The 19,742-nt window shown below is 47.5% G+C and overlaps 1 protein-coding gene across 1 annotated transcript in view; it reads right to left on the bottom strand.

The window, feature by feature from the left end:
• The window catches only part of Dnah8 (dynein axonemal heavy chain 8), a 231,087-nt gene that overhangs the window by 8,978 nt on the left and 202,367 nt on the right, over window positions 1-19,742 (bottom strand). The window contains exons 87-89 of the mRNA XM_021221842.1: window positions 14,081-14,237; window positions 11,124-11,276; window positions 10,043-10,232 (exon numbers count right to left, since the gene is read on the bottom strand). Coding sequence (XP_021077501.1) covers window positions 10,043-10,232; window positions 11,124-11,276; window positions 14,081-14,237 — 500 coding nt within the window. The remainder of the gene's footprint in view (window positions 1-10,042; window positions 10,233-11,123; window positions 11,277-14,080; window positions 14,238-19,742) is intronic.

The following is a 19,742-nucleotide window of genomic DNA, read 5'->3' as shown; positions in this document are numbered from 1 at the left end:
GAGAGAGAGAGAGAGAGAGAGAGAGAGAGAGAGAGAGAGAGAGAGAGAGATGCATATATGTTTGTTTGTTTACTTTTGAATCAGGGCCTATCCCTATCACTGAATGAAGAGCTTGCCAATTCAATTAGAATGGCTGGCCAACGAGTGCTGGGGTTACGGGTGTGTACCACCAAGTCTGACTTTGACATAGGTGCTAGGGATGTGAGTTCAGGTCCTTACCAACACAGCCGTCTCCCCAGGCCCCCGGTGGCTTTTTCCTTTATTCAATGAATGAAGCAGTCCTCCTGTAATGGGCCTTGGCCTGCACAGTTATTTCCTGTCTAAACAGTTGCCACGCCTCCCCGCAGCACCGTCTGAGATTAGAAGTGATGTCTCTGCCAGGAGTTTATGACAGGCAGTTTTTCCCCCAAATGAGGAGCAAATGTGGTTCATTGGTAAGTTAAATAAAAAGACAGAAATTGTTAGACAAGGATGAGGTTGGTCAGCCGAGCTGAATGAACACACACTGTGCACCTTTCAGGGGTATTTGCTAGATGCTGTGAAACAGCTAGGGCAGCTTGGTCCAGAGCCATGAAGTCCAAACTGCTGGAATCCACAGTGCAGTAGTAGAGTTTCTTTCAGGCAACTCTGTGTGTGTGTGTGTATGTGTGTGTGTGTGTGTATGTATGTGTGTGTGTGTGTGTGTGTATGTGTGTGTGCCTTTGCAAATGCCTGTGTTCATGTGTGTATGCATGGATATAAGTATACTCGTGTGTGTGTGTGTGTGTGCCTTTGCACATGTCTATGTGCATATGTGCATGCATGTATGTGTGTGCATGCATGGGTATAAGTGCACCCTGTATGTGTGTGTGCACTTTTGTACATGTCTGTGTGCATGTGTGCATATATGTATATGTGTGTGTATGCACAGGTATGTATGCACCCATACATGTGTGTGTGCCTTTGCACATGTCTGTGTGCATGTGTGCATGTATGTATATCTGTGTGTGCACATGCATGCATGCGTGCACAGGCACATATTTGAAAGCTTGAGATTGAAGTCACAAGTCTTCTGTGATGGCACTCTGATCTTACTTTTTCTGAAGCTTGCCAATTTGGCCCGACCGGCTGGCCATCGAGGTCCCCATCTGTCTCTCCCACCCCAGCACTGGATTCCAGCTGCATACAGCCACACCTAGGTTTTTTACAGGTCCTGAGGATCTTAAGTCAGAGCCTCCTGCTTGGCTGGGAAGCACTTTACTGACTGGCCCATCTCCCCAGCCCTTTCTCTCTGAGTTTAATGATCCCGGAATCATCTGGGGAAAGGACTCGGTTAACACAAAGGTTCTGACGCAGCAGTGGCCTCGAGAGGACCACACGTCAGGCATCAGGAGCTGAGGTAAAGGTTCTTGTCACGCTAGAACAACTACAGGAGTGTTTAAGAACCTGATCATGGAGGCTCTCAGTTTGAGAGTCTGGAGGTCTTAGCCCTGGAGAGTAGGAACATGATTGGTTTTGGGCCCCAGCCATTAGTATGTATTAAAAATGTCCCAGGTGATTGTGCTGTGGAGGACAGGCCTGAGAACTGCCACTCTGTCAAAGGCTCTCTCAGGACAGGGCACTTGCCAGCCATTGACCCACATTTGTCTAAAGAACTAGTCTGATGGCAGGAAGAGGAGGAAGGGCCTCCAAGAACAAGTGAACTGTCTGGAAGGCTGTCAGTAGGATGAGCTGGCTCTTTGTGGGGTCTCTGGAGACTCATAGGCACGCTCTGTGGTGTCATTCATCCAAGTGACAGACCCACAAACACAGGGGAGGGCTGGAGGTAGGGCTGGGGGCCTCTGCCCCAAGTGGCTGGTGTGCACAAGTCTAACCCCTGACACAGCCTTCCGGCTTTCTCTCAACCCCCTCCAGTCCCAAGGATTCTCTCCCTCCCAAACCTTCCCATCATGCCCTCGGGCATGGTTCTATTTCCACACAAATACTTTTTTCGTCTTTACTGGAATCAACACAGAACACATAAGCACTTCCCAGTCATCCCTCCACCCATCACGAGGACCTCTCTGCTGCCTTGACAACCACGGGCTGTGGTGACGGGTCTGTCCTCTCTTTACCATTCTTGCCTGCTGTCCCCAGCCATTGAACATCCCATCAACATCTGCTCCGTGTCTGTGTGCGCGTGCGCATGTGTGCATGCATATGTGTGTGCGTATGATGTGTACGTGTGGACATGTTTGGGGAGTGCAAATGTACATGTGTGTGCATACAAAGGCCAGAGGGCAATGTCAAGTGCCTCAACCTTACGTTTTGAAATAGGATCTCTCTCCCTTGAACTTGGAGTTCATTATTTAGCCGGCCTAGCTGGCCAGCAAGCCCCTTGTCTCTGCTCCCTGAGTCAGGCTGGGATTATAGTTCTGTGCCAAGGCGCTCACCTTCCTTTGTGGGATCTCAGGTCTGTGTCATGAGCTCTTACTAAGCCATCTCCTCAGCCTCCGTGTTCCCCCTCAGTGTCCTACCCAGTGGGATGGCTTCTCTGTCCTTGACATTATGGTGTCGATACTTACTGACTTTTTAGGGGGCACAAGTATGCTGTGATGTGTGTGTAAAAGTCAGGGGACAACTTAAGTCAGCTCTCTCCTTCCACCATGCGGGTTCCAGGGACCAAAGTCAGGTTATTGGGCTTGGTGGCAAGTACCTTCCTGCTTGCCCAGACCACAGCACCTGTACCTCATGAACTGTACCCTCTTTCTTCCCTGCCTCCACTGCATACCGGGCAAAGCCTCAAACACAGACCAACCCAGGAGCTCTCTTCTTACAGCGGAGCCCCACTGCTGGAGGACGCCAAAGCCACCTGGCGTCCTTCCCTGTCCCCAGCTTCCATCTCTTTCCTGAAATTCCTGCCCCCAACATTTTCTCACTCCCAAGCATGCCCATTCCTTTAAATATAGGCCAGAAAGTTCCCTTTCCCTCTTAGCACCAAGTCTGCAGTTAGTCACTGTGAGCATCTGCCTTAGTTGGGGTTTCTATTGACAACACTGGGACCAAGGGCAAGCTGGGGAGGAAAGGGTTTGTTTGGCTTACGCTTCCATCACCATTCATCTCTGAAGGAAGTCAGGACCGGAACTCTAACAGGGTAGAAACACGGAGCAGGAGCTGACGCAGAGGCCATGGAGAGGGGCTGCTTACTGGCTTGCTCAGCTTGCTTTCTTATAGAACCCAGGACCACCAGCCCAGGGATGGCCCCACCCACAATGGCCTGGGCCCTCCTACATCAATCACTAAGAACATACCCTACAGGCTTGCCTACAGCCCAATCTTACGGAGGCATTTTCTCAATCGAGGTTCCCTCCACTCAAATGACTTGTGTCACACACAGCATCTAAGGTCACTCCTTCCCCTTCTCTCTCTCTCTCTCTCTCTCTCTCTCTCTCTCTCTCTCTCTCTCTCTCTTGTGTGTGTGTGTGTGTGTGTGTGTGTGTGTGTGTGTGTGTGGTCTGTCTGTCTGTCCGTCTTTTCCTCCCTCAATCCACCAGTATTTGAACAGGCTTCTCTTATCCTTTAAAGAGAAAACAAATCCTTCCATCTTATAGTGTATTTCTTTTCTTCGAAGTCCGATTATTTCTTAAGAGTACTGGCCATATCATCCATACAAATTCTCATTCTCCCTCCCTCCCTCTCTCTCCCTCCCCCCACTTTCACTCCCCCCTCTCTCTCTCCCTTTCCCCCTCCCCCTCTCTCTCCCTCTCTCCCTCCCTCTCCTCTCCCCTCTCTCGCCCTCCCTCCCCTCTCACTCATCTCAAAATCTGACCCCTCAAGTTCCCACCTGCACCCCTGGGACTTCTATTCCACTTGGGATCTTCCTGAGAAATGCAGCCAGCCATTCAGGGTCCCTCTGGCTTGACCTCTGGCTCCCTTGGGATTACTTATGACCCCCTTTTCTTTCTGGGACCCATGCTTTCCCTCTCCCTCTCCAAAGCTGTTTGGAGGAGGGTCCCGGTTTGTGTGTTCCGGAGGAGGGTGCTCAAGGAGACCACAGAATCCCCATGAGGATGGCTGTGGGGGGGGGGGTTCGGGGGGAGGACTACCAGGTTGTGCATTCTGGAGGTCACTGGAGGTGGGGACTTCCTGCATCAGCTGTTGGCTCTGAGTGGGTCACACAGACAGATACACAGCCACACCTGTGAGAGAGGAGGCTGAGCCCAAAGGCAGAGCCTGCCTGGGAAAAGCCACAAAGAGGGCTTGGGGGGCGGGGCTGGCACAAGAAGGGAACCAAGGAAGTGGACTGAGGGAAGCCAAGGTCTAAAATAGTTTCCAGGAATTGGAGATGGTTCAGCAGTTAACAGCACTTACTGCTCTTCAGGGGGACCAGAGTTCGGTTCCTAGAACCTACAATGGGTGGCTCGTAACTATCTTTAACTCCAGCTTCAAGAGGGGTATCAGATGGCTCCTTCTGACCTGTGTGTACACTAGCATACATGTGGCACACACAGATAAAATAGGAAGGATGGAAGGAAAGAAGGAAGGGAGGGAGGGAAGGAAGGAAGGGAAGGAGGGAGGGAGGAAGGGAGGGAGGGAGAAAGGAAGGAAGGAAAGGAGGGAGGGAAAGGAGGGAGGGAGGGCGAGCCTTCAGACTTGCCATCATAGCTGCAGCCAAGGGAACGAATGTCATTAGCTGGGGTGGCCTTGGAGAAAGTGGTTTTGGTGGTTTCTGATGGCTGACCAAATTATAAGGGCCTAGACAGTTGGCAGCCATGTTTGAGGTGAGAATTTTAAGAGGTGTGGTTGTGAGTATGAGCAAGGCTGGAAGCTAAAGTCTCCTCTCATGCAAAGGCAGGGCAGAACTGCCTGTTACCCCTGACGAGGCTTTTCACTCAGTAGAGTGAGTCCCCCTACTGTTCTGAAGCTTGGGCACCCTTCTTGCCCCCCCTCACCCCCCACCAGCCCTCTTTGTGGCTTTTCCCAGGCAGGCTCTGCCTTTGGGCTCAGCCTCCTCTCTCAGAGGTGGGGCCGTTTATCTGTCTGTGTGACCCATTCAATGCCAACACCCAACGTAGGGAGTCCAATCCCGCGCCCCCATGTCTCCCTAAGCCATACCAGTCAGGACTTCCTGCATCGGCTGTTGGCACTGATTGGTCACACAGATACACAACCTGGTAATTCTCGCCCTGAGTCATCCCCGAGGGGATTCTGCAGTTTCCCTGAGCACCCTCCTCCGGAACACACAAACCTGGACCCGCCACCAAACAGCTCGGGGGAGGGGAGGCAGGAAAACATGGGTCCCAGAAAGAGAAGGGGGAGGCAGGGTCATAAGTAATACCAGAGGAAAAAACCAAACAACTGGCTCGAGGCAGAGAGTTTTTCCCAGTTCCTTTCCAATCCTGCATATCTATCAACCCTTGGCCTGCTTTTCCACCCCGACAAACAGCAACTCTTAGAGCCGTTCTCAAAATGAGCGTTCAGAAATTGCAGCTGGCTGGTGGCATTGCTCCAAGCACTCACACACACACACACACACACACACACACACACACACCCCACTCATGGGGGGGGGGCAGGGGGAAGGGGGAGGGGAGCGAGGCAACATAACAGGACAAAATGACCCATCTCCTTGCTTCAGCACCAGTCTAAGTGAGAAATCTTGATTCATGCTGGTGAATACGGTGGTAGTGATATCTGCTACAACAGACCGGCATGGCTTAGGGAGACATGGGAGGGGGTGGGGGAATTGGTATCTAAATGGCACCAGGCTCCAGGCTGATTTAAGCATTTGGAAAATGATTGTTGCTACAGTGTTTGATCTAATACAGAGGTGCGAAGCCTGGGGAGCATGCCCGGCCTCCACCAACATGTCATTAGCACACATGAGTCACTCCTGGCATCAAGTGACAAAAGGCGGCTATTAGTTAGAAGGTGTCACAAAGGAGTCAGCAGCTTAGCTTGATGGCTGCCTCCCTATGGCTTATCCCTATTAGTTTAGACACATCTCTACATGTAGGACACACACACACACATGCACCGGGAGCCAAATCATGTGTACATGGCATCCTGAGAATGGTACACAGGGGTGGGGTGGGCAGCCAAAAATTCCTTTGTGGGCCGTGAGAACCCCAGCTTTAGAGAGAGAGAGAATTCCACACGCCCAAGTCTGCCAGGGAACACTAGTGGAAGGCAAAGGTCCTCTGGGTCTGCAGAGTCTGCCGAAAGTAAGTGTGCACACCAAAGGAGGAGCCGTGCGGCTGAAACAAACAGCACAGGGTCACCGACGCCGCGTGCGTGCGTGCGTGCGTGCGTGCATGCGTGACCATTTTAATCATCCAGTCTAATTGTCTGCATGGCTGAGCTCATCAACAGTCACAGAAATCATCTTGAAGGGGGCCTGAAAATACCAGGTGAGGCTCTGTGGTGTCTGACATAGCCCCTTCAAGTGTGTCAAACCAAAACAACAACAACAACAAGGCAAGTGCAAGCAGTGCTGGCTAGGATGTTGGTGTTTATGTGTTTGTGCATGTGTGTATGATAGGTGTGCATATATGTCTGTGTATGTGGGGGTGGGTATATGTGTGTGTGCATGTATGTGTGTATACATATGTGTTTGTGTATGTGTTTGTAAATGTACATGTATACTCGTGTGTGCGCATATGTATGTATGTGTGTATATGTGTACGTGTGTATGTATGTGTATGTGTATGTGTGTATGCATATGCATGTGTGTATATGTCTGTATGCACATGTGTGTATGTGTGTGTGTCTGTGTGCCCATGTGTATATATGTGTATATGTGTCTGTGTGCACATGTGTGTATGTGTGGGAGCATGCATGTGTGTGTCTGTGTCTGTGTGTGTGTAATAAAGGATGCCACCTGTCCTTGTGGCATCATGGGTCTCAAAGTCACCTAAGCCTCAAAAGAAGGGGCCTGATGGGAAATACCCCAGACAATGTAAGATACCATAGACATTATATGGTGATAAAACTATTCACATGTGGATAAATTTATTTTTAATTTTAATTCATTACATTTATTTTTTTTATTGTGGGGGTGGGGTGCTTGCACGCCACAGCACACATGTGGAGGTCATAGGGTAACTAACTGGGATTTATTCTCTTCCTACACTTTGGGTTCTGGGATTTGAACTCGGGTCACCAGCTTTAGCCACAAGTGCCTTTACTCTGAGCTGCTATCTTTCCAGGCTCCAGGCTCCTCCTACTTGTGATGGCACTTTGGCCTCATTGTAGATAGCACTGTGTGTTACTTAAACATGGGGGCTGTTATTTTTAAAGCCACTTACTTAAATGTTTTGAGAGGAAAGAATAAGCTGGTGTTTATCGCAGTGCCTACGGAAGAAGACCCAAGATCAGGAGATGAGTTGATACTGAGGGGGCTATTGTTAATGTCAAAGAATCCTTACCAGCCTGGACGCTGCCGTGGATTCACATCAGACATGCGTGGGGGTGGGGCGAGAGGCTCCCTGTTTTTCAGATGTGGCCAAGTGATGTGGAACAGGAAAGTAATTTGTCCCTTGTGTCAAGAGGAGGAAAAGGAAGCCGGGACTCGATTGCTGTGTACAAAGAGGTGACCTCCAGGCTTCTAAGCAAGAAAGCAGAAATCAATCACAGATAAGGGCTTGGGTGTGGATGGCTGTGCATGTCTGGAAAGGGTAGTGTTGGCTTGAATTCAGTGTGGACTCTCTAGGGTGCAGCCCTGAGGGGAAACACAAAAGCCCCATGGATGTAGAGGACAAAAGGACATGAAAGGGGCTTTGTCTTACTGGTGGGCGGCACTAAAACGCACATCTAAAAACTCAAAAATCTTTAAGAAGAATTTAGCAGCTGTGGAGATTGCTCAGTGCTCAGCCACGCTTGCTGCTCCTGTGGAAGGCCCAGATCTGGTGAACACTGGGTGGCTCCCAACTGCCTGTAACGCCAGCTCTGGACGACCCAACTCTCTCTTCTGGCGTCTGCACACATGTGGTGCACACCCATACACTCATGCCCACGCACATGCATGTAAAATAAGTCTTTAAGACGTTTATTTTTATATTGTAATTCTGTGTATGTCTGTGTCTGTGTGCTTGCGTGCAGTGCCTATGGATGTCAGAATGGGGCATCGGATCCCCGGGATCTACTACCACATGAAAGTTCTTGTGAAGGTAGGAATTCACAGGGTTGGTGCTAGAAATCCAGAAGGTGTTAAGGCATTTGGAAATGTGTGCAGCAGGGCTGGCAAGATGGCTCAGTGGGTAAAGCACTTGCTGGGCAGGCCTGATGACCTGAGTTTAGTCCTCACAACCGACACAAAGAAAGGAAGAGAGAAGCAACTCTGCAAAGCCCGTCCTCTGACTCATGGCACTCCCATGTGCCATGGCATGTGTCTGTCTGTCTGTCTGTCTGTCTCTCTCATGCACACACACATGTAATTATTGATTTTTAAAAAGAATATGCATCCAACACATGAATGTGTATGCACAGTGGGCACGTGAATACACACTTTAAAGGCATGGTAGTTACTTAAGTTCCATTTATAAGAAGTAGCTGACCAGATAGAGCACATAGCTCAGGAAATTGTCACCAGGGAAGGAGCCATGCGGGGAAACAGCACACTGCAGACCCCAGGAGGTCCTGCTGTGCCTTCTTCCATGGGGACACCCTGCATCCACAGGGCCCATTCCTGGCCTTCATGTGAACAGGCTCCTACAGGCTGTTGCACCTTTCATCCGACGGCCTTCACTCAACATTATCTTTATGAGATTTTACCCATGTTGCTACGAGTAACAACGGTTCCTCTCAAACCAATGAGAGTGAACCGTTGGCAGACGAAGGTATATGGGTGCTGAGTGTAAAGACACCCCAATCCCTCCCTCTAGCTGAGAACAATTTGCAGTTACATTGCCTGCACTGTGGTAAGACAGACCTTACAAGCTCCATGGCACCGAATCAGCAACTTTCTTGTAAGATTTTTCTACAACAGAAGGATGGCTGATACAAAACAGCCAAGCACTTTCTGGGAGAGGGGAGCCCCACTACCCCCCACAAGCTCACTCAGCTTTTCAAGTCTGATTTTCTAACACCAATCGGCAGTTTGGGACACACCTTCAGGAATCTCACAAGAGGGCTTTATTTTATTTCTTACCTCTTATTTGTGTTTGTGGGCACGTGTGATGATGGTTCTTCATGTGTGAGTGCTTGTAAGGGAGGGCGGAGGCCAACGTCAGGAATCTTCCTCTAGCTCCACCTTATTGGTAACCCTTTTAAGGGTTTGTTTACTTATATTTTATGTACTTGAGTGCACATATACATGCATGTGTGTATATGTGTGTGTATATACATACGTATACATATACATACGTATACATACACATACATATATACATACATACATACACACACACACACACACACACACACACACACACACACCAGATGCGTGCCTGGAGCCTGCAGATGTCAGATTCCAGAGCTCCAGATGGTTGAGAAGCAACGTGTAGGTGCGGAGAACCAGACCTGGATCCTTTGCAAGAGCTGCCATTGTGCTCATAACTGTGGAGCCCTCTCTCTACCTTCTCTTAGATAAAGTCTGTCTCTGAACCTGGGGCTTGCTGATTTGACTAGCCTGGCTAGCCAGCAAGCCCCGCCCTAAGATCCTCCCATCCCAGAAACCTCCCTCCAGAACTATGAGGCCCGGATTTGTTGATGTAAGTGCTGAGAATCTAACTCTGGTCCTTAAGCACATTCCCAAATGACCCATCTCCTTAGTCCTGTTTTGGCTTCCCCATCAACAGGTAAAACTGAAGCTCGAGAGAAGTTTTTTTAACCCTTTCACCAAAGGCCACAGTTTGGTCATGTGGGCGAACAGGAAAAGGGAAGGCTTGGCCATTGCACTGTTGGGGGAATGTGACAAGAAGAAGCTCAAAGGACTGTGTATACTCCTGGAACTCCGAGAGGCCCTTCCCAGCGCCCGCCAGCTATAGAACCGCATGGCTTTATGGAGCATACACTCAGCATGCAATGCTGCCACGCAGCTGCAGGTGAACTTCCAAGTTAGTCATCTCCTGTGAGCACCACCTACCTTGGGGGTTAAAGAACCCGGTCATCCAGAACACGTTAGGCCTCCCCTCAAATATCCATGTTGAGAACTGGGCGTTCCTTTCCAGAAGTTCGGTGAACCAGAAGCCCAGGGTGGAGGAGTCCCAGGACACCCTCTTCCAGAGCTGAGGTATACGAGCATCATACATGTTATCCAATGCATCTCTCAAGTTCTGAAGATGACAAGGGTGAAACACGTGACCCAGGATACTGGAGAGGTGGCTCAGTGACTAAGATCACACGTCGCTCTTTGCAGAGAACCTGAAGTCGGCTCCTGATACCCGTGCCAGGCAGCTCAAGACTGCCTGCAAATCCAGTTTTGGGATCATATGCCCTCTTCTTCACAGCCACAGGCACATACTACACACAAACACTCAAACACATACACGATTCAAAATAAGATTTTTTTAAAATAGTGGTTTTATGGGCTGGAAAGGTGCCTGGGCTGTTAAAAGCACTGGCTGCTCTTGCTCTGGACCTGGGCTCAGTTCCCAGCACCCACATGGTGGCTCACAACCCTCTGTAACTCCAGTTCTAAGGCCTTCTGACCTCAGTGGGTCCTATACATATATAGTATATATACATAACCGCAGGCAAAACACACACACATTTTATATATAATATATATGCATATATACTATATAATAATGTGTGTATGTATATGTGCATATATATGTATATATCCACATATATGCATATATATGTATATATATATGTACATGCACATATTTATTAAAAATAATGGTTTTAAAAATACATGTATAGGAAACATTCCTGGGGGGCTAGGAAGATAGCTCAGTTGGTAAAGTGGTTACCTTGTGAGCGCGAGGCTCCGAGATTCTCAGAACGCACATAAAAATATCTGGGTGTGCTGGGACACAATTACAACCCAGTGTGAGGGAGGGGAGGCAGGAGGAGCCCCAGAGGTCACCGGCCAGTTAGCCCAGCCTAACGGGGACAGCCTGGTCCCAGGGGGAGGCCCTGCCTCACAAACGAAGCTGTCTGGGATGACCTCTGAGTTTGCCCTCTGCCCTCACCACGCAGGAGCTCACACGCTCGCCCACCTCGCTCATGATGATCGTCCCTTCGATAGCCAGTTTTAGGTCACTCAGGCTGCTGCGGAGGATCGAGATGACTTTCTGCATCCTGTCAATTTCTTGTCTAAGAAATATGTTCATTGAATTCAGGTGGCCCATCTTCATCAAGCGAGCTTTCACCTGAAACAAAGTAGCGCTTACCATCATGTAAAAACACACAAAAAAATCGTTCGTCATTTCTCTTCCAAATGACCTCTCCCATTCACAAATCTTTCTCTTCCTCGGTGTCGCCCCGCTAGACCCAATGAACTAGAAAACATCTCCTGCAGAACTAGACTGACTGTTAAACGCCCCATTTTCTGAGCTTCAAAAACTTCTGTTCAACTTAAATGACTTTTATTTCCTACCGATTGTACTTAGTTGATAATTGGAAACGCTCTTTAAAAGGCTGAAAGAAAATTGTACCTATTTCCTCTTTCAAATGATTTAAGTGTTAAGTGTCAGCTGAATATTCTTTTGAAATCTAACCTTCGCAAGAGCGCAGAGGGGCTTTTTCTCCCCCTATTACCTTTACAAAGTTGTTATTAGAAATGTCGCAAAAAGTTAAGAACCCAAATCTTTACAGAACAGTCACCAGTGGATACAATTAACTGTGGATCATGGTTGCCTCGGCTGCAGATGCTAAAAATGGCTTTCCCTAATCTAATCGGTGAAAATATTTGGCTTCGTGGGAGAGCCATTAAGTGACCTGTCACTTGTTCCTGTTGGCATTGGCATATCATGTATTGCCCTTGTTAAGGAGATCAATACCAAAGCCTCTCATTGTGGAAACAGTAAATTACAATGATTAGCTAATTAATTAATAAGCCAATATACATTTCAGTTTAACGATAAATGCCAGGAAGAGACTGGCGGTGGGTACCAGCAGAACTCATGGGAGGACTCGACCAGCCCAAGAGGTGCTGGGATGGAAGGGTGACGGAGACAGAAAATAGAAGGTTTGACTCAAGAATGAGACCAAAGAGCCACCAGGAAGTCAGCAGCTGAGGGACTTCCTTGCCAGAGATGCCCTCGGCCCTTCCTGACACTTGGGGGGGGGGGTAAGCAGGCAGGGGCCATCTCTGCTGTATGGCAGCCGAGTCGTTCTCAGTGAGTTAAAAATGAAGGCAGGAAACAGTTACATAAAAGCCAGGGGCCTGAGCTGGGGCCACCTGAGTGGGGCAGGACCAAGAACACCAACGTCACAGTCCAGCGGGCCAGTGGAGGGCCACAACCTGGTCCCCATATTAACAAGGTTTTCTCCTAATTCCATCATTTACAATTTTTAAAAAAATGTGTGTGTGTGTGTGTGTGTGTTCTGTGTGTATGTGTCCATGTGTGTCTCTGTGTGTGTCTATGTGTGTGTGTCTGTGTGTGTGTACCTGTGTGTCTGTGTCTGTGTGTCTGTGTCTGTGTATGTGTGTGTCTATGTGTTTTTGTGTCATGTGCATATATGCCTTCAGCAGTCAGATGATTCTCTGGGAATAAGGTTACAAGCAGTTTTGAGTTGTCCTACATGAGTCCTGGGGATGGAACTTAGCTCTTCTGTAAGAGCAGCAAGTGTTCCTAACTGATCTCCCAGACTCTAAAACCTTCATTTTTATTTTGTTTGTTATCTACTTATTCATTTATAGGATCTCAGGCTGGCATTAAACTTGGTATAGAGCTGAGGATGACTTTGAACTTCCAACACTCTGGCCTCTGCCTCCTGAGTGCTAGGATGACAGGTGTGCGCCACCACAGCCAGTTTAGGCAAGGCTGGGAACTGAAGCCAAGGCCTTATGCATGCTGGGCAAGCGCTGTAGCAACTCAGCCATGCCGTCTTTGTCTCTTGTCCCTGGTGTTCTGTCTTCATCCTGAAGTGGGCATCACACACAGCAACTTTTGTCTATGACTACAGTGTGGCAATTCATTCTTTGGGGAAAGAGAAATCATAAAGACCACTTCAATCCCACAAATGGGACTTGAAGCCCACCTATGGGCCACAAGATAAAAGGAACATTCCAGAAATCTATCCTGTCATGTGTTAACTACCTCCAACTAATTACCTTGTCCTGAACTTTGGGTCTTAAATTTTCTCTCTGTCTCTCAATGTCTTTGTCTCTCTCTGTGTGTCTCTCTGTCTCTGTGTATGGGGGTGGCATTTACATGTATGTATGTGTACCATGTGCATGCAGTTGCCTGCAGAGGCCACAAGAGGGCATCAGATCCCCAGAACTGGAGCTGTGAGCTACTTGATACTGGTGCTGGGAACTGAACCCAGGACCTCCAAGAGAAATGGCCAGTGCTCTTAACTGATGAGCCATCTCTCCAGCTCCCAGCTGCAGGTTTTAACAGAGATTATACCTGTAGTCCCAGCTACTCAGGAGGTAAAGGCAGGAGGGGGGTTACTTGAGCCCAAGAATTCTAGGTTGGCCCAGGCAACATAGCATGACCAAAATTTTTTAATTAAAATAATAATAATTAAAACAGAAGGGGACACCCTAGAAAAGAGCATAATTATAATACTGACTGTGTTTCATGCATGATTAAGATTCCAGCATAAGCTGTTTACTGATAAAGCCAGAGACTTGCTGTGGTCTCCTACAGAAGCTTCACAATGCTTCTGGGAGTGACTGTCTACAGTAATGGGGCTCCATTTGTACTCTAGGAGCTAATGGCATAATTAGGTTTCAATTTACAGACTTTGCTTGACTGCTACATTTTCAATAACATGCTTTTGTAAAATAAAGCAAAGAGGGTTGGCAGGGTGGCTCTGGGGGCAAAGGCTCATGCAGCCTAAGCTAACAGCCTGAGTTTGATCTCTAGGACCCAGGCGATGGGAGGGGAGAACCAATTGCTGTAGGGTGTACTGACCTCCCCGTGAATGTTATGTGCTGGGGGGGGGGGCAGAAAAACGACTTCCCCATTTCTCAGGATCTTCCAGCGGGAAGGGCATGGCTCACCTCATGAGGCACATAGTTAGGAGGCAGCTTGCTGAGCATGTCCTCAGACAGTCTGTAGACAATGGCCTCGCGCGTCTCGCCCACACCGCCGCCACTCTCTTTCGGCTGAATGTTGGTGATGGTTTCGAGAACGTCGGAAGCTGTGTTACTCTGATACCTGACAGGAAAGAGTGGCTGCTCAGCATGAGGAAGGCAAACGTCAGCCTCAGAGATAATCATCCGAGCTAAAGTGCATTGGAGGGATCTCATGAGACAAAGCCAGCTGTGGAAGAGGAAAGGAGAAGGAGAAGAAGAAGAAGAAGAAGAAGAAGAAGAAGAAGAAGAAGAAGAAGAAGAAGAAGAAGAAGAAGAAGAAGAAGAAGAAGAAGAAGAAGAAGAAGAAGAAGAAGAAGAAGAAGAAGAAGAAGAAGAAGAAGAAGAAGAAGAAGAAGAAGAAGAAGAAGAAGAAGAAGAAGAAGAAGAAAGGAAAGAAAAGAAATGTAGAAATGTTACAGTCAGCCTTCAGTAATGAGAACAGTTGGGTTTCTGTTGGCTTCTGGTGTGACATTAGAAAACATGACAGGACCAGTGTCCATCTCCAGATAAAGAGATTCCATAGTTGTCTTTGGTGACCCCAATGACCTTGACTGTCACACAAGCAGCTTGCACACCTCCTATCCTCCACAGCTCAGGAACGGGCACAAGCATCTATCAGAATATGACAGCCCATTACACCGAGCAGAACCACCTTTTTTCCTCCCTCATTGGACTATGAGCTGCTCAGTTTTCTGTTTGTTTGTATGGCTTCCATGGTGACCTATTGTTAACCATCTGTCCTACCTTCTCAAATGTGTCTGCCCATCTCGAAAGCTCTCAGTTGGGACTGAAGGGATGCCTCCATCAGTCAAGGGCCCACCATGCAAGCAGGAAGCCCCAAGTTCACACAAGATACCCCAGCACCCACATAAGGTACCGCAGGACAGACAGTGTTGGGGGAATGCCTCTAGATGAGGAACTAGGTCATCAGTTGCACGGGTGCTGGTCATAGGAGAGATTAACTACAAATGGATACATGGTTTCCTTCTGCGGGGATGGAGACTGCAGGGAGGGTCACACCGTTCTGTAAACTTTCTGTGCTTCGGCACTCCAGTTAAACTTAGGGAATTTAAGGAGGGCAGATCATACTTTGTTGAGAGGATTTTTTTTTTCTTCAAAAACCACAGAGGAGAAAAGTACCATATCTTTGGAGAAGAACAGAGGAGTGAGCCACCGATGATTCTAAAGGTCATATTGGGGTGAGGAGCGAAAATGAGGCCCATGTGACTTCTGAGATGTGGGAAAGAATGTGCCAATGCCTGGGTGAACCTAAACAAGTGTCAAGGGGTAAAGTGCCAAAGTGTAAATCTGATTGTGGGGCAACAAACACACAAACACACAAACAAACATACAAACACACAAACACACACAACAACAAAAAAAACAAGATAAAATTAAAATTCTGAAGTGTCAGGAGGGGAGGAGCACTTTGGGTAATGTTCCTTAAGAATGTATTTGTGTGTGTGTGTGTGTGTGTGTGTGAGAGAGAGAGAGAGAGAGAGAGAGAGAGAGAGAGAGAGAGAGAGAGAGAGAATAGTGCTTACAAAGGCCAGAGAGAGTATTGGACCCCCCTGGGGCTGAACTTACAAGCAGTTATAATTATTTAAAAATAAATATATGGCTTCTGAATGAGAAGAGAGGAGAAACTGAATTGGCAAAGAGCTGAAAAGGAGGAAGAGAGGCAACACAGACGACTGGGAAGACAGCTCAGGGGAAGGAGTGTTTGCCGTGCTAGTGTAAGGACCTGAGTTCGAGTCCTCAGCCCTCCCTCAGAAGCTTGGCATGGTTCTGTGTGTAGCCCCAGGCAGATCATGGGAGCTCACTGGCCAGCCAGTCTAGCCAGAATGGTAAGCTTCAGGTTCAGCAAGACCAGTCTCAAAAACTAAGGTGGAGAGTGATTGAGGAAGACATCCTGATGTTGATCTCCTCTGGCCTCCACACACAGGCAAATGAACCCACAAGATACTTAGGCACACGTGCATACACTGTGCAAACATGTACAGACCACACACACACACACACACACACACACACACACACACTATTTTTAAGCAAAAGAACTGCAAAATCTTATGTTGACTCTTTGAACTTTAAACAGTTTAAATATTCATTTATATTTTACTCTCTATATATACAAATGCAATAAAGAAGTTTAAAAAAATATCATGTAACTGTATTGCTAACAATAGAGCCTGTGGATAGCCACGTGGTGATAAAAACGCAGAAGTAGCTCTATCTCTACTGATAAAGTGAGGCGTCATCCAGAACTCGGAATAAAATGGCGTGCTATAAGGACCAGTTATGAGCCAGGAGTGGTTCCTGCCCATGGTACCAGTACTTGGGAGGCTGAGGCAGGATGACAGCCATGAGCCAACCCGGTGTACGTTCTGGGTTCCAGCATGCTCCAGAGAGAGACCCTATGTCACATAATAACAAACCCACAAAAAAAAAAAAACAAGAAACTATGCTTCTATCTTCTGTGTGTGTGTATGTATGTATGTGTGTGTGTATGTATGTATGTGTGTGTGTATGTATGTATGTATGTATGTGTGTGTATGTGTGTGTGTGTGTGTGTGTATGTTTGAATGGGTGTATGTATGTGTATATGTATAATGTGTGTGTGTGTGTGTGTGTGTGTGTGCAGGTACATGAAAGTCAAGAATATTTTGACAGTGGTGTGTCTTCACAATTAGCTTTTTCTATAATCATCACCCTTCCTTTCATATTCTTCCCTATTGTTTATTCTAAGAAGGTATGACTTTTCATGATACTGTTAACAGGACTTCATAACAAGATTGCAGAACCACCTTCTTTTTGAGAAACAGACACTCCCCTACCCCCACGGGCAGAGACCATCTCAAGTGGTGCAAAGAATCTGCCAGGGATGAATCAGTGGCAAATGTCTGGAGGGCGCTGAAATGTACCTCACAAACTGTGCCAGCCAGAACGGCCTGCGACTGACAGCTGCTGTTTCTCTTCAGCGTAAGGGAAGAGGATGACACCATTTTCTCTCAGCATCCCCAGGTGTGAATTAAACATCCTTCTGTGGGACCATTGTGTAGCTGTCAGACATCTAAGGGGCTACTGATAACACTGTCCTGCCCAGCACTGGTGAAGGCGCTGTGCTCTGTGGGAGCCAGAGGGTCCTGTGGAGCCTGTGATTGACCTCATTTGTGAGTGGAGGGCATGCCCCTGCCTCCATCAATCCTATCTGACATGAGCAGCTGCAATAACTCATGTGGATCCAGACACGTATGCAACTTTACATGAAGTTGTAGCCACGGTAAAAGCACACGGGGCCACATTTCACGCATATTGGGCTTTTTGTCTGTGAGCATTGTGAGAGTTCTCGTGTAGTTTGGGAAATGCCTCTAGTTTGTCCTTTACATGTGTGAATTTCAATATAAAGGAGCTAACAAAAGTAAAAACAAAAAAAGGTTTACTTGTATTCATGTGTGCACCGTGTGTGCATGTGTGCCTGTGTGTACATGCTCATATGTGCAAGTGTATGTGTGTGTGTGTGTGTGTGTGTGTGTGTGTGTGTGTAATACCCATGGAGGCCAGAAGAGGGTGTCATGTTCCCTGGAGCTGGAGTTACCAGGCTGTTGTAACCTGACTGACAGGTAGGTTGGGAAGCAAAGCCTGATCCTCTCGAAGAGCAGCAAGTGCATTTAACCACTGAGCCATCTCTCCAGTTCCCAAAGCTGGTTTTAATAAGTGAAAATTTTATCACTGAAAATTGTTTTTTTGGTGTGAGCAACCCCTACTTAGATATTTGGAGGTTTCAGATTGCATTGAATTACATTCATTTTAAAGGTGGAAAGGAACACACACACACACACACACACACTCTCTCTCTCTCACACACACACACACACACTCTCACACACACACACACTCACACTCACACACGAAAGTGAACACATGAGATATGAGGTAGGAATGGACCACGTTAATAAAGTGGTGCAGAAGGCATCTACAACCCATTCCTGAATTTTGAGTGCAACCTGTGGCACGCGCGCGTTGACTTCTCTTGGCATGTAACAAAGGTACATGTCACATCCAGGTTTAAAGTCATGTAAAATCTAACAAAAATACAAAGTAATTCAGGAGGGGCAAAGTCTATCTAAATAGCTAACCAGACAACCAAAGGAAGTGAGTCACAGGCTATAGCTACAAGTTATGACGCCCAGGGTTCGGAGATACAGATCCGGGAGTGATTCACATGAGTCCTTGACCTCCCTCTGGGGTTAGCTGCAGTGAAGACAGAAGACGTGGATGAATCACTCTTAGAGAAACAGAGAGGCCACCATGACTAGCACCTGACATAGTACCGCTAACTACCAGGCAAGCTGGGTTGTACCAAACCCCAGCTTTCTCCTGAACACCCCGTATGCACGGTTTCCCCCATACTACTAGAGCTCTCTGCATCTCACACTGAACACTCTCCTGAATTGTTCCTTGGCCCGTGTCCTTCAGCAACATCAAAGTCTTCACTCTTGCCAACCTAGAATCCTAACACCCCAAACCCTCAGAAGCTGCCCCCTGCCATTGTCACACCCCCTTCTATAGGCACCGTACCCCACACTCTGGATGTGCTAGCTGGACATTCTGTAATCACGCACATCTTCACAGCCTTCCAGCCACTGTGTCTTGGTCCTTACTGCCCACTGTGTTCTCCCTCGTATTCCCATGAAGAAGCTACCTCCACCCACACCCCACCCCTAAGCGGACAGTGGTACATCTTCTAGGCATAACTGGAAAACGACCTCTGTCATCGGCTGTCTTTGATCCATAAATTGGGATTTATTGGGGGCTTGTGTTTCTTCTTTGCCTCTATGGGGCCTGTATGCACCATGGCATTGTATACATAACCTGATTTTAGAGTTTATCAGATTGTCTTATGGATTTACCATCCATCCGTTTCCCTAATGGGCAAGGAGCTCGGAGGAAGAGAACTGTGTCTTCCACATCTTCATGTTCCCGAGCTGCCCAGACAGTGAGTTCTCAATAAATATTTGTTTGTTGAACCAAAGCCAGTTGGTTGGAATCTTATTAAACTTCAAATACAAAAGAGAACAATTCTCCAATATTTAAAGGGCATGAAAATTTAATTATCTGTCCCTTCTTATGGTAAACACTTAGAGCATTACTATTACAAGTTTCCCCACTTCCTGACACTTCTCCACCTAAAGGGAGGAATGAATACACATGTCCGCGCATCTGTCCACACGTGTGCAGAAAGGTAAACAGAAGTCCTTTAACTGTTTTTTTTTTTTCAAGACAGGGTTTCTCTGTATAGCCCTGGCTGTCCTGGAACTCACTTTGTAGACCAGGCTGGCCTCGAATTCAGAAATCCACCTGTCAAGTACTGGGATTAAAGGTGTACATCACCATTACCCGGCTTTTTTTTTTTTTTTTTTCCTTTAGCTGTTAGTCACTTCCATTCTGTGTCCTACAGCCTCTTTCCATGGGGTTTTTCCTCTTCCCTCAGAGTCATTTGTACCTTTCTCATATTTTCCATGGCTTTCAAAAAAAAAAAAAACTTGGATTATGCCTCACTCTTTAAAATACAAGGAATGGATTG

Source organism: Mus pahari, chromosome 21 (assembly GCF_900095145.1).
Source record: "Mus pahari chromosome 21, PAHARI_EIJ_v1.1, whole genome shotgun sequence".
NCBI lineage: Eukaryota > Metazoa > Chordata > Mammalia > Rodentia > Muridae > Mus > Mus pahari.
The sequence above is the reverse complement of the archived record's forward strand: the minus strand, read 5'-3'. Positions and strand labels throughout refer to the sequence as shown.